At 40.1% G+C, this 20,477-nt stretch overlaps 1 protein-coding gene across 1 annotated transcript in view; it reads right to left on the reverse strand.

Moving 5' to 3' along the window:
* LOC132824173 (sodium/hydrogen exchanger 10-like) overlaps positions 1 to 20,477 on the reverse strand; it is a 393,707-nt gene that overhangs the window by 241,379 nt on the left and 131,851 nt on the right. Inside the window, exons 14-15 of the mRNA XM_060838455.1 lie at positions 17,532 to 17,711; positions 11,337 to 11,486 (exon numbers count right to left, since the gene is read on the reverse strand). Coding sequence (XP_060694438.1) covers positions 11,337 to 11,486; positions 17,532 to 17,711 — 330 coding nt within the window. The remainder of the gene's footprint in view (positions 1 to 11,336; positions 11,487 to 17,531; positions 17,712 to 20,477) is intronic.

Below are 20,477 nucleotides of genomic sequence, written 5' to 3' on the forward strand. Positions count from 1 at the left end.
GGAGCAACTGAGATGTGTAAAGTCATGAAAGGGAAATATTGGAAGAAAATTTCAGAGCTGCTTTCTTGCCTGCTTGTGTTAAAGATATTGTTCACAGATTGTTTTGACACTGTGGAGATTTTAAGTATGACATGCATTTGAAAACTCTGATCTAGCATATCAGCATAGGTGTCACATATGCGATTTTACTTTAAACTTCAGATGAAAACCAAAATATTCAGCAGCTACAACACCAGAAAGTGCAGCAGAAAAAGCTGAAGCAGCAACAACAGTAACCTGCATCTCAAATGGGCACAGATAAATTCATCAGGAAGCTGTTACCAAGGTGTACAAGCAGAGGATAAACTTCTTCAACTTGACATATCTCAAAGGTTCAGAAGTCTTAAGTCAATAGGGAGCAGTGATTTGTAGCCTGCTGGAAGAACTGTTGCCAATAGAGTACTTTAATAATGACTGTCAAATGTCACCACCATCCTCAACTTCTTTGCCTCTAGATCCTTCCACAGTTCTGCTATAGACACTTGAAGGATATCACACTGAGCAGCCTATGCATAAGACAGGACGACAGGACTTTCTGGAGTTGACGCTGGGACTCCAAGTTGGGGACTGAAATATTGGGGTCATGAACTCTGAGGGAGCAACTACCACCAACTTTGTCCCTTTGCCTGTAAACCATGCTCTCATAGATCTTCTCCCTTCCAATTCTGCTCTCATAGTGGGGAAAAAAAATTGAAAAGCACTTGGCATAAGACAAATGACTATGGCTTTGAGGAATAGAGAGAGAATGAGGGTGGCACGATGACACAGTGGTTAGCACTACTGCTTCACAGCGCCAGAGACCTGGGTTTACTTCCCGCCTCAGGCAACTGTCTGTGTGGAGTTTGCACATTTACCCACCCACGTGTCTGCGTGGGTTTCCTCCGGGTGCTCCGGTTTCCTCCCACCATCCAAACTGTGCAGGTTAGGTGAGCTGGCGATGCTAAATTGCCCGAAGTGTTAGGTGAAGGGGTAAATGTAGGGGAATGGGTCTGGGTGGACTTATTAGGCTGAAGGGCCTGTTTCCACACTGTAACTAATCTAATCTAATCTAATTGTGTCAACTGTTTCATCAAGAATGCCAATTAGAACTGGTGAGTACTTGGGTTTTCATGTATTTCATTCTGTTTTGTAAACGTGCAGGCTATTGTCAGCCAGCTGGAATTTACGGGCCTGCTACATTACCTTGGGGACACAAGGATGGGAATGGCTGTTGACGCCAGCAGCAGCTGATCAGATGCATTTAAATTAATTACAATTGGCTGCTGAGCAGATGGGCTGTCCTCCACGTTCCCTGTTGCTGGGAGAATGCCAGGACAGCTGAAAGGCAAACTCCGCTTCACCATACAGCTTCCTATCTCACTCCCCCAGTCCCCTTAAAATTCATTCTTTAATATAGAGGCTATTGGGGAAGCCCTGCATGGCTCATTTTATTGTACTGGATGTTCCATGAGGTGGTCATTCTTTTGATGGACAATCCTGATGTTGTAAACATATGCAACATTGTGTCACTCACATTTGAGATGGTCTCCACTAATCTCCACAATTGGAATCAATGGAACTGGAATGCATACGAGTATCTCAGTAAACCTTTGTTGCTCTTCCAAATACATTCTGTCATTGTACCCAGAGATATAAATTTGCATCTGAGCCGTCAAGTATGCACTGTCTGAGGATGAAACATTTTGTGGCTTTTGTGGACCCTTTACTGCTTTTCCTGAGTCTGGCAGCTGCTCTTGTTCGCTTTTTACATATGAGTCACTAGGTGAAGGTCAATCCATTGCCTTACTGGACCAGTAAAGTACTATCATCTGAGCTGATAATAATATCTGCACTGTGGTGCACTCCCAGTGTAAATGATCTTAACTGAGGAGACACGGTTGTTTTCCTGGACTGCTGCCTTCAAGCCATTACTTTTTTAAATTCATTCATGGGATGTGGGTGGCACTGTTGGACTAGTATTTATTGTGCAGAGGGCTGTTGAGAGTTGACCCTATACATGCAGGCCAAACCAGGCGAGCATAGCAGATTGTCTTCCTTAAAAGTCATTAGTGAAGCAGATGGGTTTTTCCCACAATCGACAATATATCCATAGTCATCATTAAACTTTTATTTCCAGATTATTATCGAATTCAATTTCCAACAGCTCCTGTGGTGAAATTCAAACCCAGGTTTCTGGATTAATAGTCTAGCAATAATACTACCAGGCTGTCACCTACACACAAAGTGCTTTGATGGGCCTATGACAGATTGAAGACAATTAGAACTGGAAAATAAGTATGTTTGAGTACTCGTGACTCGTCAGTGCAAGCCGGGAAGTTATCCAGATCATACTGTTGTTCATCCTTTGAAGGCATTTTCATCATCTGGAGCGTTGAAAAGGTTCCAATGGGCATGTAGGTGACCACTGAAATTGACCTGAGACCAGAGGTTTATGCTGTAAATATGACAGGATTTCGCAGATGACTGAGATATGAAGGAGTTGCATGCTATGGATTTCTTCTCTTTACATAATCTCACTACTGCTGGAATTAGCTTGATTTCAAAACAGGCTGCTCTATTTCTTATTTAGCCACAGAGCCATACAGCATGGAAATAGACCCTTCTGTTCAACTAGTACATGCCAAACATGTTCCCAGACCAAACTAGCCCACTTGCCTGCACTTGGTCAGTATCCTTCCAAACCTTTCCTATTCATGCATTTAGCCAATGTCTTTTAAACACTGCATCCATCACTTCAGCTGGCAGTTCATTCCACACACTAACCACTCTATGTAAACCTATCACTCCATCATGTCCTTTTATATCTTTCTCCTCTCAGCTTAAAACCATGTCCCCTAGTTTTGAACTCTCCCAACCTAGGTAACTAACGCTTGCTTTTCATCCTTTCTATACCTCTCACAATTTTATAAATCTCTCTAAGTTCACTCCTCGACCCCCTATACTCCATTGAAAAGAGTACCAGCCTATCCAGTATATTTTTATAACTCAAATACTCCATTCCTGGCAATATCCTAATAAATCTTTGTTGAACCTTCTCCAGTTTAATAATATCCTTCCCATAGTAGGGTGACCAGAACTGCACACAGTACTCCAAAAGAGGCCTCACAACATCCTGTACAACCTCAACATGACTTCACAACTCTTATAGACAAAGGTCTGAGCAATGAAAGTTTGTGTTTGCTAATCCTGCAGGAATAGAGAACATTATGGCTTTTATAATCAATGTTGAATACACTGAGTTTTCCTAAATTGTTTTTGTTCTAATAAAAAAGGCATAGAGGTTTTACAAAGGAGTTTAAAGCTGAAGCTAAGTACAACAATGATGCAGTGATTACAACCAGGGATGTGGAGGGGGGCAAAACTAGAGGAGCACAGAGACTTCAGAACGTTATTGGGCTGGAGAAGACAAATAAGCTGAAAACGCCCAATGTTGGAAGGGATCTGAATACAAGGATGAAGCCTTGTCAAATATTAGCCAGTGGTGATTAGCAAACATGGGATGATATGTTCGGAGCAAAATAAAGGAGTAATAGACACTTGGATAAACAGATTAGAAGCTGAGAGGTCACCTGGAGAGTAGTCCCTCAATAGTCAGTCATAAAAGTATAGGTAAGAATTTAAAAACAGATAAGGTGAGATCAGAGGCAAGTAATTATGGAGGTGGAAGTAGACAGTCTTAGTGATGGTGCAGATATGTAACTAAAAACGCAACTCGGGGATAAACACAAAAGCAAAACTGCAAAGAGTCTTGATCAGTGTAAGAAGGATGGAAACAGCAGATAGAGTGTTAGCTCACTCTCTCTCTATGGATGCTACCTAACCCACTATGATTTCCAACAATCATCATTTTCAGATAAAATGGTCTGCTGTGGGTACCAGAGACGATGGCTTTGGTGCTTCCAATGTTTAGGGAAATTTTTGCTAACCTAGTATTGAACATCAGGCAAGCTGTGACCAGAGATAGTTGAGGGGTTCAAGGAGGTCATGATGAGATAGTGATGAATGTAATCAACGCAGATGTCCAATCTAATATTCTGTTTTCAATAGTATTGCTGAGTAGCTGCATGTCATTGAGAAATAGCAAGGAGCCAATAATAATTCCTTGGGAAACTCAACAAATGCACAAATTGGGAAGAGAAGCCATCATGGGTGGTTCTCTGACTATGATTACATCAAGAAGAATGAAAGGTTGGAGGGTTTGAGCTATAGGGAGAGGCTGAATACTCTGGAAGGGTTTTCCCTGGAGCATCAGAGGCTGAGGGGCATGGATAGGGTAAATAGACAAGATTCTTTCCCTGGGATGGGGGAGTCCAGAACAAGACAGCATAGGTTTAGGGTGAGAGAGAGGGGAAAGATTTAAAAGGGACTAAAGAGGCTACCTTTTCATGCAGAGAGTGGTGTGTGTATGGGATAAGGTGCTGGAGGAAATGGTGGAGGCTGGTACAATGACAACATTTAAAAGGCATCTCTATGGCTGCATGAAGAGGAAGGGTTTAGAGGTATATGGGCCAAGTGCTGGAAAATGGGACTAGCTTAATTTAGGATATCTGGACGGCATGGACGAGTTGAACAGAAGGATTGGTTTCCATGCTGTACATCGCTATGACTCTTATGGAATCAAGTTAGAAGCAAGGAAGGGTAACCCAATAAGATAGTCTAAAGAAGAAAAAAGGTGAGTATTATTGCATTCTTTGCTTACTTCTGAATGGTGATCCATTTTAGTGAAGTATAACATTGTCCAATAATGCTTCTAATTGTTTAGCAACATCTGCCAATAAATCATTAAACCAATTGTTTGTTAAAGTATTCTGGTCCACATCCCTTGCCCTTAAGAAAACAGAGGTGTCCAGGTAATGATTTTGGGCGATAAAGAGTATTAGTTCTACTTCAGATTATAATAACAACAGTGGTAGAAAGACCAAAATTTTGTAAATTACAATTTACAATCTGTGATGAATGGAAGTTTATCAACTTGCTTTCAATATATTAATTCATGGGATGCAGCATTGCTGGCTGGGCATGTGTTTATTATCCATCCCTAGCTGTCAGTGAGAAGGTGGGGTAAGCTGCATCCTTGAACTGCTTTAGTCGTTTTAGTGTAAGTCAATGTTTCTGGTGGGATGGTTGTTCCATGATTTTATCCCAACAACATTGAAGGAAAGGTGATATATTTCCAAGTCAAGATGGCGAGTGGGAAACAAATTAGATGGTTGGGTGTTTAAAACATAAATGGTAAGTGATGAGTGAGAGACATTTTTCCAGATAAGCTGTTCTGTATCCAGATAAGCTCTGTCAGTCTGGGGGGTTACCCTGCATGTTTCCAGATATCTGCCCTGGATGAGGCAGAGAAACATCGGTACCCTAGCACGTTTTGAGAAGATTTGTAGCTCAGGTTGAGGTTTTGGGTGTAGATTTGCTCGCTGAAGGTTCATTTCCAGATGTTTCGTCACCCTACTAGATAACATCTTCAGTGGGCCTCAGGCGAAGCACTGCTGATAATTCCTGCTTTCTATTTATATGTTTGGGTTTCTTTGGGTTGGTGATGTCATTTCCTGTGGTGAAGTCACTTCCTGTTCCTTTTCTCAGGGGGTGGTAGATGGGGTCTAACTCGATATGTTTGTTGATAGAGTTCCGGTTGGAATGTCATGCTTCCAGGAATGCCAGACAACTCAGACCATTTAGCATCATGGTAGCCCACAAACTCACCAACATACTAAAACAGGAGCAACTGAACTTGAAACCCTATACAGACCACAAACTAAACTAATGTCATTTACAAATACCATGCAATGGCTGTAACAAATACTACATTGGACAAACAGGCAGAAAACGAGCTACCAGGATACATGAACACCAACTAGACACAAAAAGACATAACCCTCTCTCACTGGTATCCTTAGATACGGATGAGGAAGGACACCACTTCGACTGGGAGAACACATCCATCATAGGACAAACCAAACAAAGACATGCACAAGAATTCCCAGAAGCATGGCATTCCAACTGGAACTCTATCAACAACCACATCAGGTTAGACCCCATCTACCACCCCCTGAGAAAAGGAACAGGAAGTGACTTCACCACAGGAAATGACATAACCACAGGAAATAACATCATCAACCAAAGGAACCCAAACATATAAATAGAAAGCAGGAATTATCAGTATTGCTTCTCCTGAGGCCCACTGAAGATTCTACTTAGTAGGGTGACGAAATGTCTGGAAATGAACCTTCCAACTCAGCGAGCAAACCTACATCCAAAATCGGTACCCTGTTTCACAAACATGGTCCTGGAGCTCCTTCTGAAGAGCATTCCACTGAGATTCAGCACTTCCCATATATCTATTCCATAATTCAACATTTACCATAGCACATCCATTGAGCCTACCCATGTCTGGACACTATGGTCAAGCCTCCAAACCTGCACATCTTTTGACTGTGGAAGAAATCCAGAGCATCCAGCAGAAATCCATGCAGATGCAGGGAGAATGTGCAGTTACCCAACGCTGGAATCGAACTCTGGTCCCTGGTGTAGTGAGGCAACAGTACTAACCACTGAGCTATCCAAAGAACTCTTACCAAACAAGGCAGTGCATAGACCAGACTCCCTCTTCTCCCAGACGAAAGTGAGGACTGCAGATGCTGGAGATCAGAGTCTACATTAGAGTCGTGCTGGAACAGCACAGCTGGTCAGGCAACATCTGAGGAGCAAGAAAATCGACGTTTCGGGCAAAAGCCCTTCATCAGAAATTCCTGATTCCTGATGAAGGGCTTTTGCCTGAAATGTTGATTTTCCTGCTCCTCAAATGCTGCCTGACCTGCTGTGCTTTTCCAACACCATTCCCTCTTCTCCGAAGACAAGCAGTGGATGCCAGGACACCAAACCATGTCAAACCAGTATTCCAAGGTTTCCCCCTGGACTGAAGCAGTCACAACAGCCTGGAGGAATGCCCAGATTTGAGAGAGGGAGGTCAATGTTCTTCTTCATTCTACCAGCCTAAGTGCTACCATTTCTCTCCAATACTGCACACTCATTGTATCATTGATGATACAACTTCCACTAAGGCTCATGGTCTACTATTCTCAGTAATCCTACCCCTTCCAAACCCACCTCATCCACACAAAACTGCAATATCATTAAAACTGCACACTCTACGCTGTCCGTTTACTCACTCAGGAAATCTTCCTACCTGCACTAACAGTAATAGCAGTGCCACCTACTTTTATCTTCTGTAATATCTGCCCTCTCTCATTCCAGGATCAGGACAGAAAAAGTGAAGACAGTGAGGTACAGTTCCTCATTCAGCTCCTCACCACTTATGAACAAAGGATTCTTACTATGACTCTTCCAAACAGGCACCAGACCAGTATCAGAGGCTGCTCTTGACTTAGTAGTGGGGATGACATGGCCTGACAATAATAATATTAATCAGGTATCTCTGATAGAGTGGACATTGCGCAAAAAGGCAAGGCAATTCAATTCAGGAATGCTGCACGCAACCAGTTTGGTTCAGAGTGAGCGAGAGCTGTGACAGCGAGTGAGTAACCCCCGGGATGTAGCCTGGTCCAGAATTACAGGCTGGGTGCATGTCCTTGAGCATAAAGTATCCTTGCTGCAACATTATGATGCTAGCTTGCATTGCAGTCCAAGATTCAACAGTGCAGTGCAGAAATGTCCTGCAAATGGATTGGAGCTGTGCCATAAGAGTGTATAGAGGCTAACATATGTCAGATGCCAATGTCTGTGAATGTGGGTTGTGTATAAACAGTGATATAGAAACTTCCTCAGATTTTGGTGTTTGGTGTCCAACATGATGATGTTTTGGAGCAAGCAGTGCATTGACTCTGCCAAGAACCAGTTCTGGTTTCCATGTTGAGTTTTCCCAATAGTTATTGTTGGTAAGATTGCAACCCATGGTGAGATAACCATGCTGTTTAGCAAGCAATGACAAATGTCAGTTAGGAACTCTCTACTGTCTTGGGAGAAGCTCATCACGCCATGTGAGAAAAGCGAACAAGATGCAGTAAGACAATCTCAATGTCAAGATCAGCCTAGTCAAATATCTAATCCGATTTTACCACTCATCTCGTCACATTGTTCAGAGCTTGATAAGATTCCACATCAAGAATTTACCTTTAGAGATAAGGATTACATCACCACCATGGTTAGAGAATGGCAACTGGTGAAAGGTAGAGGAAGCTTCATGAAGTGTAATGGTGTCATTAATCATTTCTCCATCAAAGGTATAATGTCAACGTGGTCATCCACAAAAATCTCATGGCTAGCAGGGGTTAAATTCTCAAGTGAATGTACATACTGGAGGATGATGTGGAAAGGAGCAGTTAAAGCAATCTACTGGAATCACAACTGTGCACAATGAGAAGAATGGGGTGGATGCAGGAAGATCAGTTGCACTTATATGTGCAGCTTAGGAAGGGCAACAAGAGTTGCTACTTATTGAGAGAGAGCATAAGTACTTAGGTGGGCCTTTATGATAATTTCAACACAGTCGCAGAAGGTAGCCCTGCAAACCATTAAGAGCAAGTGAAGCCTGGGATAATAGAGTCAGAAGAGAAAAGATGAGGAGAACTGAGAATTTGAGCTGTTGGATAGTTTTCCTGTGGGCAATGGGAAAAGGTGTAATGGCAGAAGTAGAGAAAAGGTGCAATGGCAGGAGAGAAAAAGAAAATGAGAAAAGGTAAAACAGAAGTGCTGAGCTCAGGTATACAACAGCCAAGGTATGCAGGAAAAAAGACTAAAACAAGCTACATAGGTAGCTTGGTCCCCATTTGATCAAAATAACAGTTTTTTTCATGGAGAGTAGATAGGGGCTAGGCAAAACTATATTCAAAGTCAGATGTTGGTAAAGTTTATGTTCTGATTTTGATGACAAATTGATCAAGAAAAAGGTCAAATTTCAAGGGGGCAGAAAAAGTTAAAGCATTTTGCCTACTGAGATGAGAGCTGGCAGGAGACCCACACTGCCTCTTCCAAGGAAGGTGTGCTGAATCACATGTGTCCACTACAGTGGCAAGGCCATCAGGTTTTTCCCAAGAGTCAAGACATTTGGAGCAAAATTTTGCCCAGTGTGAGTTTCCATCCAATCATAATCTGGCAGCTCTTGTACTAACATAAGGGACTGTAGTTGCTGCCAGAAGGATACCCCAAAAGTCCCATGATTATGGAAGACCTAGGATAATGGTCTAGGGTTTCCCAGGTTAATGGTTGTGGAGTGAAGGTGTTATGGAATCCTTGCCTGATGTCCAGTCCCACAATCAGAAACAGAATGCCTTAATTGAAGGACTTTTCTTCACAAGGCGACTAGCTGCAGGAATGTAGATAGCAACAACTGTGCACACCATGTGGCAAGAGGCCTGTCTACAGCTGGGTTAATCCCAGCAGTCCAGTTGATGCCCTTAAGTGGTCCTTAATTGGCCATTTAAGGGCTTCACCTTGCAGCAGGGAAGTATAAGATTGGTTGTGGACCTTTCAATCCAAAACTGAATGTTGGCAAGAACAGGAAGGCAGTGGGGTTTGGGTACAACACGCACTTCGTCTAATTAAGTGCCATTTCTGCCTGTAAGTTTGCAGCTTCTACAATCACAAGATTTCACCATGAAGTATTTACAAATATGTTTGAAGTCGTAGTGTAGGATTTGAAAAATGAAATATAGGTAATATTCCAAATGAAATTAAGGAAATGTCAGACCTATTGAATAATTACTTTGTATTAATCCTCACAATAGAGGAATAGCTTGGCAAACACAACTGAAATCCTATTTCCAAGCTTGCTGATAACAGAACTTAGTGGGATAAGAAGTCATGTGGATTGGGGTATAAAATTCCTCAATGCAATTGAGTAAAATTGGCACCTGGCAGACAGATTTCAACAAAGCTGGGAATCTGAACATCAATTCTGGCCCATAGCTAGGACAGCAAATGTCCAAAAGATATGAGGGTCCATGTACACAAATCACTAAAATATAGTATTCAAATGTAAAAACCATCAAAAAGGCCTATGGAACATAGGCTTTTATAATGAGATAACTGAAAAATAAAGAAAAGGAGGTTTTGCTGCAGATAAAAGAATCCCTGATAACAATGCACGCATCCTAGAAGGGATACTCCAACCTTGGAAGCAGTGCTGTACAGTTTCACTGTATAGTACCAGGACACCAAGATTTTAAACTGAGAAGCGATTACATAAGCTAGACTTTTATTTTTTAGAACATAGAAGGTTAAGGGATTATTTAACGGAGGTTTTTTGGAATTTTGGAAATAATTGATAGGCTAATTAGAAATAAGTCATATGGCAATGTGTGGTTATAGCACAGAAATGAGCTATTCAGCCCTTCATGACTATTATGCTGGCTCTCCACAGGAACAATTCACAAAGCACCATTTGCCTTTCTTCTTCCTGTAGCCCTGTGCATTTTCCTTTTCAAATAATGATCAAAGTCCCTGTCTCCACCACTCTCTCAGGCAGTGTTTTCCAGATGCTAAACACTTGCTATGTGGGAAAAGTCTTGTTTTTCCCAATGCTGCTCTTGCTTCTTTTGCCAATTACCTTAAATCTGTGCCCTCTGGTTCTTGATCCTTCCACCAATGGGAACAGTTTCTCCATCAATGTTTTCTGCTGGTGGGGGAATCTAGGACCAGGGGACAAAAAAGTTAGGCAAAAGTCATTCATGTTAAAAATGGTAGAAGCGGCCACAAAACAGCAGTAGCTCCTTGCTCCATCAATAATTTAAAATCTAAGATCAACAGATAGAACAAAAAGAGTAAGAAGGGATCTGGAACCAAGGCTGATGCATGAAGTTAGAATATAGATGAACCATTATACTACAGAATGCTGAAATATAATTGAGGGGCTGAATGACCTTCTCAAGTTCCTGGGTTCTAACAATTCTAGTAGAAGAGAAAGACAAAAGGAAATCAGAGCACTGTATTTTACTTGCCTTGGTATTTTCTTCCTTCTACAATCAAAAGGTTTAAGTACTAGTCTTGGAATCACCAATTTGCTACTTCCAAGTTTACCCTATTTTATTTTATAACCTTCGCATCTTGAGTGCTCGGTCATATCCTTTTATCTTGACTTATGAATATGAAACTGATATTTTAATGTCTGTCAATCCAACTCCAGCACTCAATCTAGGATATCTCTTTGTCAGCAATTCTTAACTGTGCAAGATAATATCATATAAGGTAGATATTGTGTAAGACTATTGCATTTTTGTTAGTTTTTGACCCAATACTTCAAAGTAATTTCACATCTTTGTTTTTCCATACTGCATTACCTCAGAGATCACTTTTTGGTCAGAAATGTGATCAATAAGATTACTAACATCCTCTTCGCCTACTACATATCCTTTTCCAATATCATATCCAAAGCTTAGTTGTTTATTAATCTGCTTATTGAGAAGATGTATGAAGGTTGGTATCATAATCTGTAAAGCAAACACATAAATCGTGCATGATAGATACTTTCTGAGGTGAATAATATGTCCTATGATGCCTGATGAATTGCAGTTCATCACAACATTATATTCAGGTGTAGAGGTTTGGGCTTACTCCTTATTGATGCATTAACCAAGCAATGCCAGCGTAAAGTGCTTAGAGCTACATATCAAACATGCTTATGGTTCATGTAATTTAAGGTGTTTACCAATAATACAGCTCGAGAGCACAAACAACTGTATAATTACTAAACACCCATTTCAAAGGAATGTCCACTTTAAAATAAAATCTCATTTTACAATGGAGTAGCCCTCATTATTGGACCGTCCTTAAATATCCATATTTCAGGAATCTTTGGATAGACAATTAATCATGAAAATTCATGCCACAGTATATCAAGAAAAATGCCTCCTGGTTTGACAGAAATGCCTAACTATTCAAGACAGTTCTCAAGACAGTGCCAGCATTTGTGTACCACATATCTACAGCATCTTCTAAATATTTCAATGGCTTGGCTTCAGGTTAACATTTGCTATAGATATACACAGAGACTTTGGAACCAAAAATATGCTGGCATTGCCCTCAATTACATGCTCCTTTATCTTATCTACATCAGAAATAAATGTCATTTTAAGAATATATGTATAATCCCTGGGTCATTTTTCTTGTTGATTAACTATTACTGGGCAACACTAGTATGAGTCAATGAATGGAACATAATATGGGCAAAATACTACTACAAACACTGGAAATCCAAGAACAAAATTAGCATGTCTCGCATCCCACATCCTCCTCCCTTCCCCCATCAGATAGTTTAATCAGACAAAGATAGTATTAGGCAGGCAGCCTTCCTTCATATACTTGGACATGAGTACAGAAATTTAGATTATCTTGCTAGAAATATGACCTGCCTCATTTAGTACCCTGTTAGCCAGAATCCTATCACAATGTTGAGATCTACAAGAGAGTGGAATAAAGCTCTGAATTATCCAGTTTTGAGAGAACTTCTTTCACAGCCTAATGAGGAATAGCCTGTGCACTTCAGTAAACGTCAGACCTTCTAACTTGAACGTTCCTTGGATATTAAAATGGAATTCTCTCTGATGCTGGTCATCTTTACACATATTTGAAACTGTTACAACTTACTAAAGGTAAGGTAGGTGCCACTTAAATCAGATTTGATTCTACAGCAGGACAAAACAGTGTTGTGTTCAATCCAGCCAAAAAAGCAGGGACAATAGGACAATAGACAATCTGCTCATCCCCCAAATGCTAATTTCCATTCTGGCACACAAAATGCAATCAAGGATACTTTTCTGAATTTGGGATTAAGTCATATTTTTCATTAGACTGGTAGAGATTTTACTGCTTATAGCACAGTACATCTCCACCAACACAATAATATAACATATATCGCAGGAAAAAAGGTGTTGACTGGTTGGCAAGTCAGTTCTGATCAGGTCAGTCATTGTCACTTAGAAAGAAGGAGTAAACCATGTCTGAAATTCCCTGGTAATTCAGAAAAGTTGCAAGGATTGAACATATTCCTTTGACTGCAGAGAATTGGTCCCTGATTATTGAAGTATGTTGCTTCAATCATAAATCACCCATGTTATAATCTCAGCTGGTTATCTTAAATTGGTTGCTGGTTTTCAGTGTAATCAAAATTATTCAGCAAATGCTGTCCCAATAACAGTCACATCTAACAGTAGAAGTTTTGAGTTCTACAAGCTTAGACTGGTTGAGTACAATCTATACTTTATTATGAATAACTAAAGTAACAGTCCATTTGATTTCATCATCCAATAATGTTCATATACTGACTATGTACCTAGCATCACACTAGCACTGAAATTTAAACACATGCATAATTGCAAGGTTGACAAAATGCATTTTGTTTGAGAGAACAAGCAGCCTTATAAAAGATTCTTTTTCACGACTCACTGCTAAAGGAATCCATTGATATTTGTGCCCAGCCATTTTATAAACCAATCAACAATCTTTTCAACTGCACTATAAACTGGTGCTCTTGTTTGTTTTTTGGGAATCTTATAGTTGTACATATAATTGCAAGATACAAAACTTCAGCAAAATTTTCTCCCCTTCAAGAATATTCAACTTCTGTTCTGTATTATGAAAGGAAGAAAATATATAGTAGGCAATTCAGTCTTTTGAGCCTGCTCTAAGATTTAATACGATCAAGACTTATCTCATCTCGGCCTCAACTCTGCTTTCCTGCCAACTCTCCATAACCCTTTAACCTGTTACTAATTAATAATTTTTTTCTTTTCAAACTTATTTTGTGATCAGGCTTCTACCACGGGGTAGTGAATTCCACAGCTTCACCACCCTTTGAGAGAAGCAATTCCTCCTCAGTTGTTTTAGATCTGACACTCCTTAGCCAAAGGCTATAACCTCTCATTCTAGATTGCCTCACAAGGGGAAACACCCACAATACATTTACTTTGTCAAATCCCTTTCGCAAGTTATATATGTCAATTATATCTCCACTCACTCTTTTAAACTCTAGTGAGTACAAGTCTGAATGATCAATCTCTCCTTGTAAAACAAGCCTTTCATCTCTGGAATTAATCCAGTAAACCTCCTCTGAACTGCCTGCAATGCAATTACATTCTTCCTCAATAAGGCAACCGAAGCTGTACACAGTGATCTCGCCATGGCTTGTACAGTTGCAACAACACTTCTACTTTTATTCTCCATTCCTTTAGCAATACATGCCAAAATTCAATTTGCCTTCCTTATTACCTGCCATATTAACCTACATCTATTTTTCTGTGATTCATGCCTGAGGACACCCAGGTCTCTCTGCACTGAAGTATTCTGAGGTTTCCCTCCATTTAGATAATAAGATGCTTTTTCATTTTTCTGCTTAAAATATATAATCTCACACTTATCTACATTAAATTCCTTCACCAAATTTTGCTGATTCACCTGACCTTATCTACAAGACTTCCATTATATACATTGCTTGTTAGATATTCTAAGAAAACTAGCAAATTAGCCAAACATAATTTGGTGGAGGCGGTTGAATAAAGATGGACTCTACCAGCAATATATTTTTATTCTTAAAGTACTCAAAACGGCACCGGATTGTTGTGACACTTGAAGATTTTCACTATGTTTTACTATAGAATGAAGACCAGAATTGCACACAATATTCCAAAAGTGGCCTCACCAATACCCTGTACAGCCGCAACATGACCTCCCAACTCCTATACTCAATGTACTGACCAATAAAGGCAAGCATACCAAACACCTTCTTCACTATCCTATCTACCTGTGACTCCACTTTCAAGGAACTAATGAACTTGCACTCCAAGGTCTCTTTGTTCAGCAACACTCCCCAGGACCTTACCATCCTGTCCTAATTTGCCTTTCCAAAATGCAGCACCACAAATTTATGTAAATTAAACTCCATTTGCCACTCCTCAGCCCATTGGCTCATCGGATCAAGATCATGGTGTACTATGAGGTAAGCTTGTTCGCTGTCCATTACACCTCCAATTTTGGTGTCATCGGCAAACTGATGAGCTATACCTCCGATGTTCGCATCGAAAACATTTATATAAATAACAAAAAGCAGTGGACTGAGCACCAAGCTTTGTGGCATATCACTGGTCACAGGCCTCCAGGATGAAAAGCAACCCTCCACCACCTGCATTCCACATTCAAGCCAGTTCTGCATCCAAATGGTTAGCTGTTGTTCTATACCATGTGATCTAACCTTGCTAACCAGTCAATCATGAGGAACCTTGTCAAATGGTTTATTGAAGTCCATATAGATCACAATAGTTTATTCATAATTTATCTCAATTCATTTTATTACTTTTTTCGTAACTCTTTGTTGGTCTTTAAAAGTTGCCCAATCCTCCAGCCTGCCACTGACCTATGCATTTTGTTGTGCCTTAGCTTTTGCTTTTATGCTATCTTTAACTTTCTTGCTTAGCTATGGAATCTATTTTCTTTCTTACAATTTTTCTTCTGTTCTGAAATATATTTGAGTTGGGAGGAACTGAATATCTCCTTAAACGTCTGCCACTGTTCATCAGCTGTCCTTTCTCTTTGTCTATCTGTCCAGTGCACCTATGTGCATGTCTTTGTTTAACAACAAAATGCTCATGTGGGACTTGAGATTCTTATCTTCAAACAGAATATGAAATTCCAGCAAGCTATAAACACTTTTCTCGAGGATACTTCACTATAAAATTATTAATTAATCCCATCTCATTACACAATACTAAATCCAAAATAGCTTGCTCCCTGGTTGTTTTGGAGCAGTGTGAGAACCAATCTTAAATGAGATTAATTATTGTCACATGAATACAAATATTGAAAACTATTTAGTGTCACCATGCTCCCATGCCATCTTGAAACAAAGAAAACAATCAAAGTTATTAATGCAATAGCGCTCATCTTTACATTTCCTTCAAAGGATGGCCTCCCTCTTCTAATGATAGGCTCTGGGATCTCTGGAACCGATGCCAAGGTCTTGATTACAAGCTTTGCTTCTGCTAGCGCTTTCTGCAAATGCCACGTCCAAGCTGGAGCCATGGGCTTGACTTCAGGCTCCTCCACCCCTGAGCTAAAGTCTTTGCAACCACTGCACCCAAACCAGAGCTAACCATGGGCCTGGAGCTAAACTCTGTGCCCACGCCATGGTCCACCAGCACGAAGCAGTCGGCAAGCCTGCCCATGCTCGAGTCACTGCTACACATCGGCCAACCCTACTACTCCTTCAGTCACCCATGTCCAGCTGCAGTTCAGCCTATGGAGACTTTCTAATACATTCGAAGAATTTTCCCTTAAGGCTACCCTTGCAAATTTGATTTATTTATTTGTGTGCACTTTAAAATCGCCAAAGAATATTGTTGTACCTTTCTTACCAGTCCCCAGCATTTCCTAGTTTACATCATGTCCCACTGTGGAATTACCATTCGAGGACCATCATGGAGTTATTTCCCTTACTGTTTCTTATTTCTCCCCAAACTGATTCTATGCCATGACTTCCAATGCCAAAATGATTGCTCACTACAGCAGTGATCATTTTCTTTACTCACACAGCTACACCAGCTCCTTTTCCTCTTTGTCCATACCTCTGAAATATTGAATATCTTTGGAGATTGAACTCTCAGAAATGGTGTCCTTCTATCCGCATCTCAGTAATCTCAACTAGTTCATACCAAATTGTCCCTATTTGCTTTAATTTTATTCCAACTGCTATACACATTCAGATACAAAGCTTCTAAGTTTGTCCTATTATCCATTTTCCCTACTGTTGTATGATTCATTGGTGCAATGTGATATTCCTTTCATTTGCTGGTAACAATCAGCCTCACTAACCCATATTCCTACCTCTCCTCAGAGTTCGATTTTTAAAAATTTACCATGCAACAGAACCTCCCCCAACCCAACTCTACCCCATGATTTAGTAAAATTTAATTTCCCAAATGGGGAGGCAATGGGCTGGTGGTATTGAACTTTCATTGGATTTTTAATCCAGAGACCCAGATAATGTTCTGGGGACCTGGGTTCAAATCTTGCCACGGTGGATGGAGGAATTTGAATTCAATTTTTAAAAATCTGGAAATAAGAGTCTAATGATGACTGTGAATCCACTATGTATTGTCAGGGAAAAACCTATCTGGTTCTCTAATATCCTTTAGTTAGGGAAATTGCCATCCTTCCCTGATCTGGCCTACATGTGTCTCTAGACTCACAGCGATGTGGCTGACTCTTAACTGTCCTGTGGGCAATTAGGAATGGGAAATACATAATAGCCTAGCTCGCGCACATCTCATGATCAAATAATAAAAAAGAATAATATCTATAGACCTATTTATGCTAGTCATGAGTCTATTAAGTATTTCAGCAAATCAGAATGTGACTGCACCAAGGCCAATCTCATCTGATATCAGTTGTGAAATATAAAAACTACACCTTCTTCTTTTTGATCCCCACAACTCTATCTCACAACAATCACCTCCATTTTACCTATGCAATGGAATTTTCCTTACCTTTAAAAGTCGGAGTACTCTAGCAAGTCGCACCAATCTGAAGATTCGGACAGTACGGATCTTATGCACGCTGCGCTCAAATAACTGGTCTATGATAATATCAGCTGCTGCTAATGTGATAATGAATACATCAAACTGATTCCAGTGATCAAAGATATAGGCTTTCCGCACAGCAAGGGCCTGAAATTCATAAAGGAAATACCTGTAAATTTTCAGCTATCAACCAAATTATGACCTTGATGAAGGATCGTATTTCATTGAAAATTCATTAACAAGGTCAAGTCAGTCTTATCCTCACTGTTGAGCAAACTCTGTATATAACATACTATAAAATGTGCAATTTCCTTCTATCCCTCTTAAATTTATTCATGTACTGGTTTCTCAATAAAATGCTCTTTGTACCTCTGACTGGCAGCATAGTTATTTAGCTCTCTTGATACATGCATCGATGTAACAAACTATATTTTCTCGGCAGAGCATTGACAAGTGCCATGACACCAAGAGCAAATGGCAGCTGACACTGGGATCCAAATGTGCTATCTCACTACTACTCACACTGTAGTGAATTATTCTGAGATGAAATGGCATCACTAGCTTCGGCCAAACAAATTGAAAATTTCATATTCAAGCCAAATGCAGTTTGAAAAATTAAAGAGTTGCAAATATCTTGTTTCTAAAGCAAGTTTTCTAAAACACTAATACATCATATATTTTCAGCAACAAATGAGAACGCCTGTCCCTAGGAAACTTGATTCAAACACCCACTGGTCTAACATCTGTCCCCCATTTGCTTGAACAAAATAACATTGTCGATACAATGCAAAAAGAGTTCTAGTATCTTGTTTTTTAAAAACTGTAGCATCATCTTCCACAGTTCCTTGATTTAAAGGAGTGTTTTTTCTTCCTTTTAAATTCACAAAAATAATAGCGCTCTTTCCATGCTTCCATCTTTAGGAACAATGAAATGACATTTCAAAAATACTTTTCATCATTTCACAGAAGCAAACTCAAGTCCTTCACTAAATCATCCCAGGATAAATTTTAACTCCACTTCTAATCTTATGTTGTTAGTGTTCTGAAATCTCAGATGAGTCACCAACTTTTGTCACAACTCACTGGGGTAGTACACTGCAGGTGCACCCCCCTCGCACTCTCCCCCCCACCCCACCACGATTCTTGTACTCATCATGAATTTGAAAGATAATTATCCAAAATCCCCACTTTACATGACTCTCATAAATAGGTTCAAAGAAAACACTCAGCAGATTTCTGCACTTAACAAGAAAACAGCCAGCTGTGGCAAACAATTGTTTTTTAAAAACTGCACAAAAGAAACATAAATCGCTAAATTATAACTCTCTGCAACCTAACTCTATTCTTTCCATAAAAAGAAAATCCATTCACATACTGAAGAACATATGGAGAAAAGACATGGTACAAATATTACAAAAAAAAACAAAGAACTGCAGATGCTGGAAATCTGAAACAATCACAGAAATTGCTGGTGAAACTCAGCAGGTCTGGCAGCATCAATGGCGACTATTCATCAGATGAAGAGTCTTCAGCTTTGATAAATAATCATTGATTGATGAAGTTACCGCACTCAAAAATATTACAGGTGGGAAAGTCAGTTATCCACAGATCTGGCACCAGTCTAGAATACAGTCTTCAATAAGACATTACCCTTCAATTCCGATCCAGATCTTTTGGTTCTTTGATGAGGACAAATCGCTGTGGACACACAGATTCACAATCTTTCATTCACCAGTCAAGGATTCATCTTTACAATACCTCTGAAGTTCCTCTAAAGTTGCAGAGAAAGAAAGTAACTATCTGCTTGGAATTTTCTTCTACTTCTTCAACCTCAGAAGGCAGAGACAGGGCAAGAGAGGGAGAGAGGGAAGGAGGGAGGGAGAAAATGACAGCGAGAGAGAAAGCAAGAGCCAGAGCGAGAGGGAAAAATAATATTTTCTTTTTCACAGTCTGATTATTTCTATTGTATTATTCAAACACAAAGCTGCAGCCACCAACCCAGGAATGAAAAAAGAAACTTTTACAATGCTGAACACATTCAATTAGTCCTGGTTGAAAATCCAATCAAAAGTCTGTCACTGGACAAAATTGTCCCTGAACATTTTTCCAGGGAGCCAAGGTGTCTTGCATCCTCCCCCAAAGCAACATAGCTGATACAACATACAATGAGTTCCAAAAACTTGTGTTATTTTTAAAAACTGCAACATCATCTTCTACATTCCCTTGGTTTCAAGGAACACCTTTTAACATTTGTAAGGCCAGAGTCCAAAACAAAAGTGGTTTTTACACATACAATACATACTGGATATAAAATTTCATGAAATGACATAAGGCCTGAGAATATTGGCTCCATGGATTCACAGAATCCCTACAGTACGCAGAAAGGTCACTTGATCTATTGAGTCTGCACCAACCCTCTGAACAGCAACCCATCCAGACCTACACCCCCACCCAATCACTGTAAGCCACATTACAATGGCTAATCCACATAGCATGTATATCCCTGGACACTACGGGACAATTTAGCAAAGCCAATCTATCTAACCTACAAACCTTTGGACTGTGGGAGGAAACCGGAGAACCTGGCAGAAATACATGAACACACGTGGAGAGTGTGCAAATTCCACAAACAGAGTCACCCAAGGCTGCAACTGAACCTGGTTCCCTGATGCTATGAAACAGCAGTGCTAACCATTCTGTTATGGATCAGTCCAGACCCCCTCAAAACATTTCAACAAAGTAGCTAGACCCTAACTTTACAAGTTGTTTTAAACAGATACTCCAGGAGGGATGCAGTTAGTCAAACCTCGTAGTTTTAAGCCAAACAGAATTTATTTACAAGATTACCAAATGATACACAAACGAGAACAGAACACTGAATAACTTAACCAATCTGAAAACTCAACAGATCAT

The sequence above is a fragment of the Hemiscyllium ocellatum genome, chromosome 18 (genome assembly GCF_020745735.1).
Source record: "Hemiscyllium ocellatum isolate sHemOce1 chromosome 18, sHemOce1.pat.X.cur, whole genome shotgun sequence".
Lineage (NCBI taxonomy): Eukaryota > Metazoa > Chordata > Chondrichthyes > Orectolobiformes > Hemiscylliidae > Hemiscyllium > Hemiscyllium ocellatum.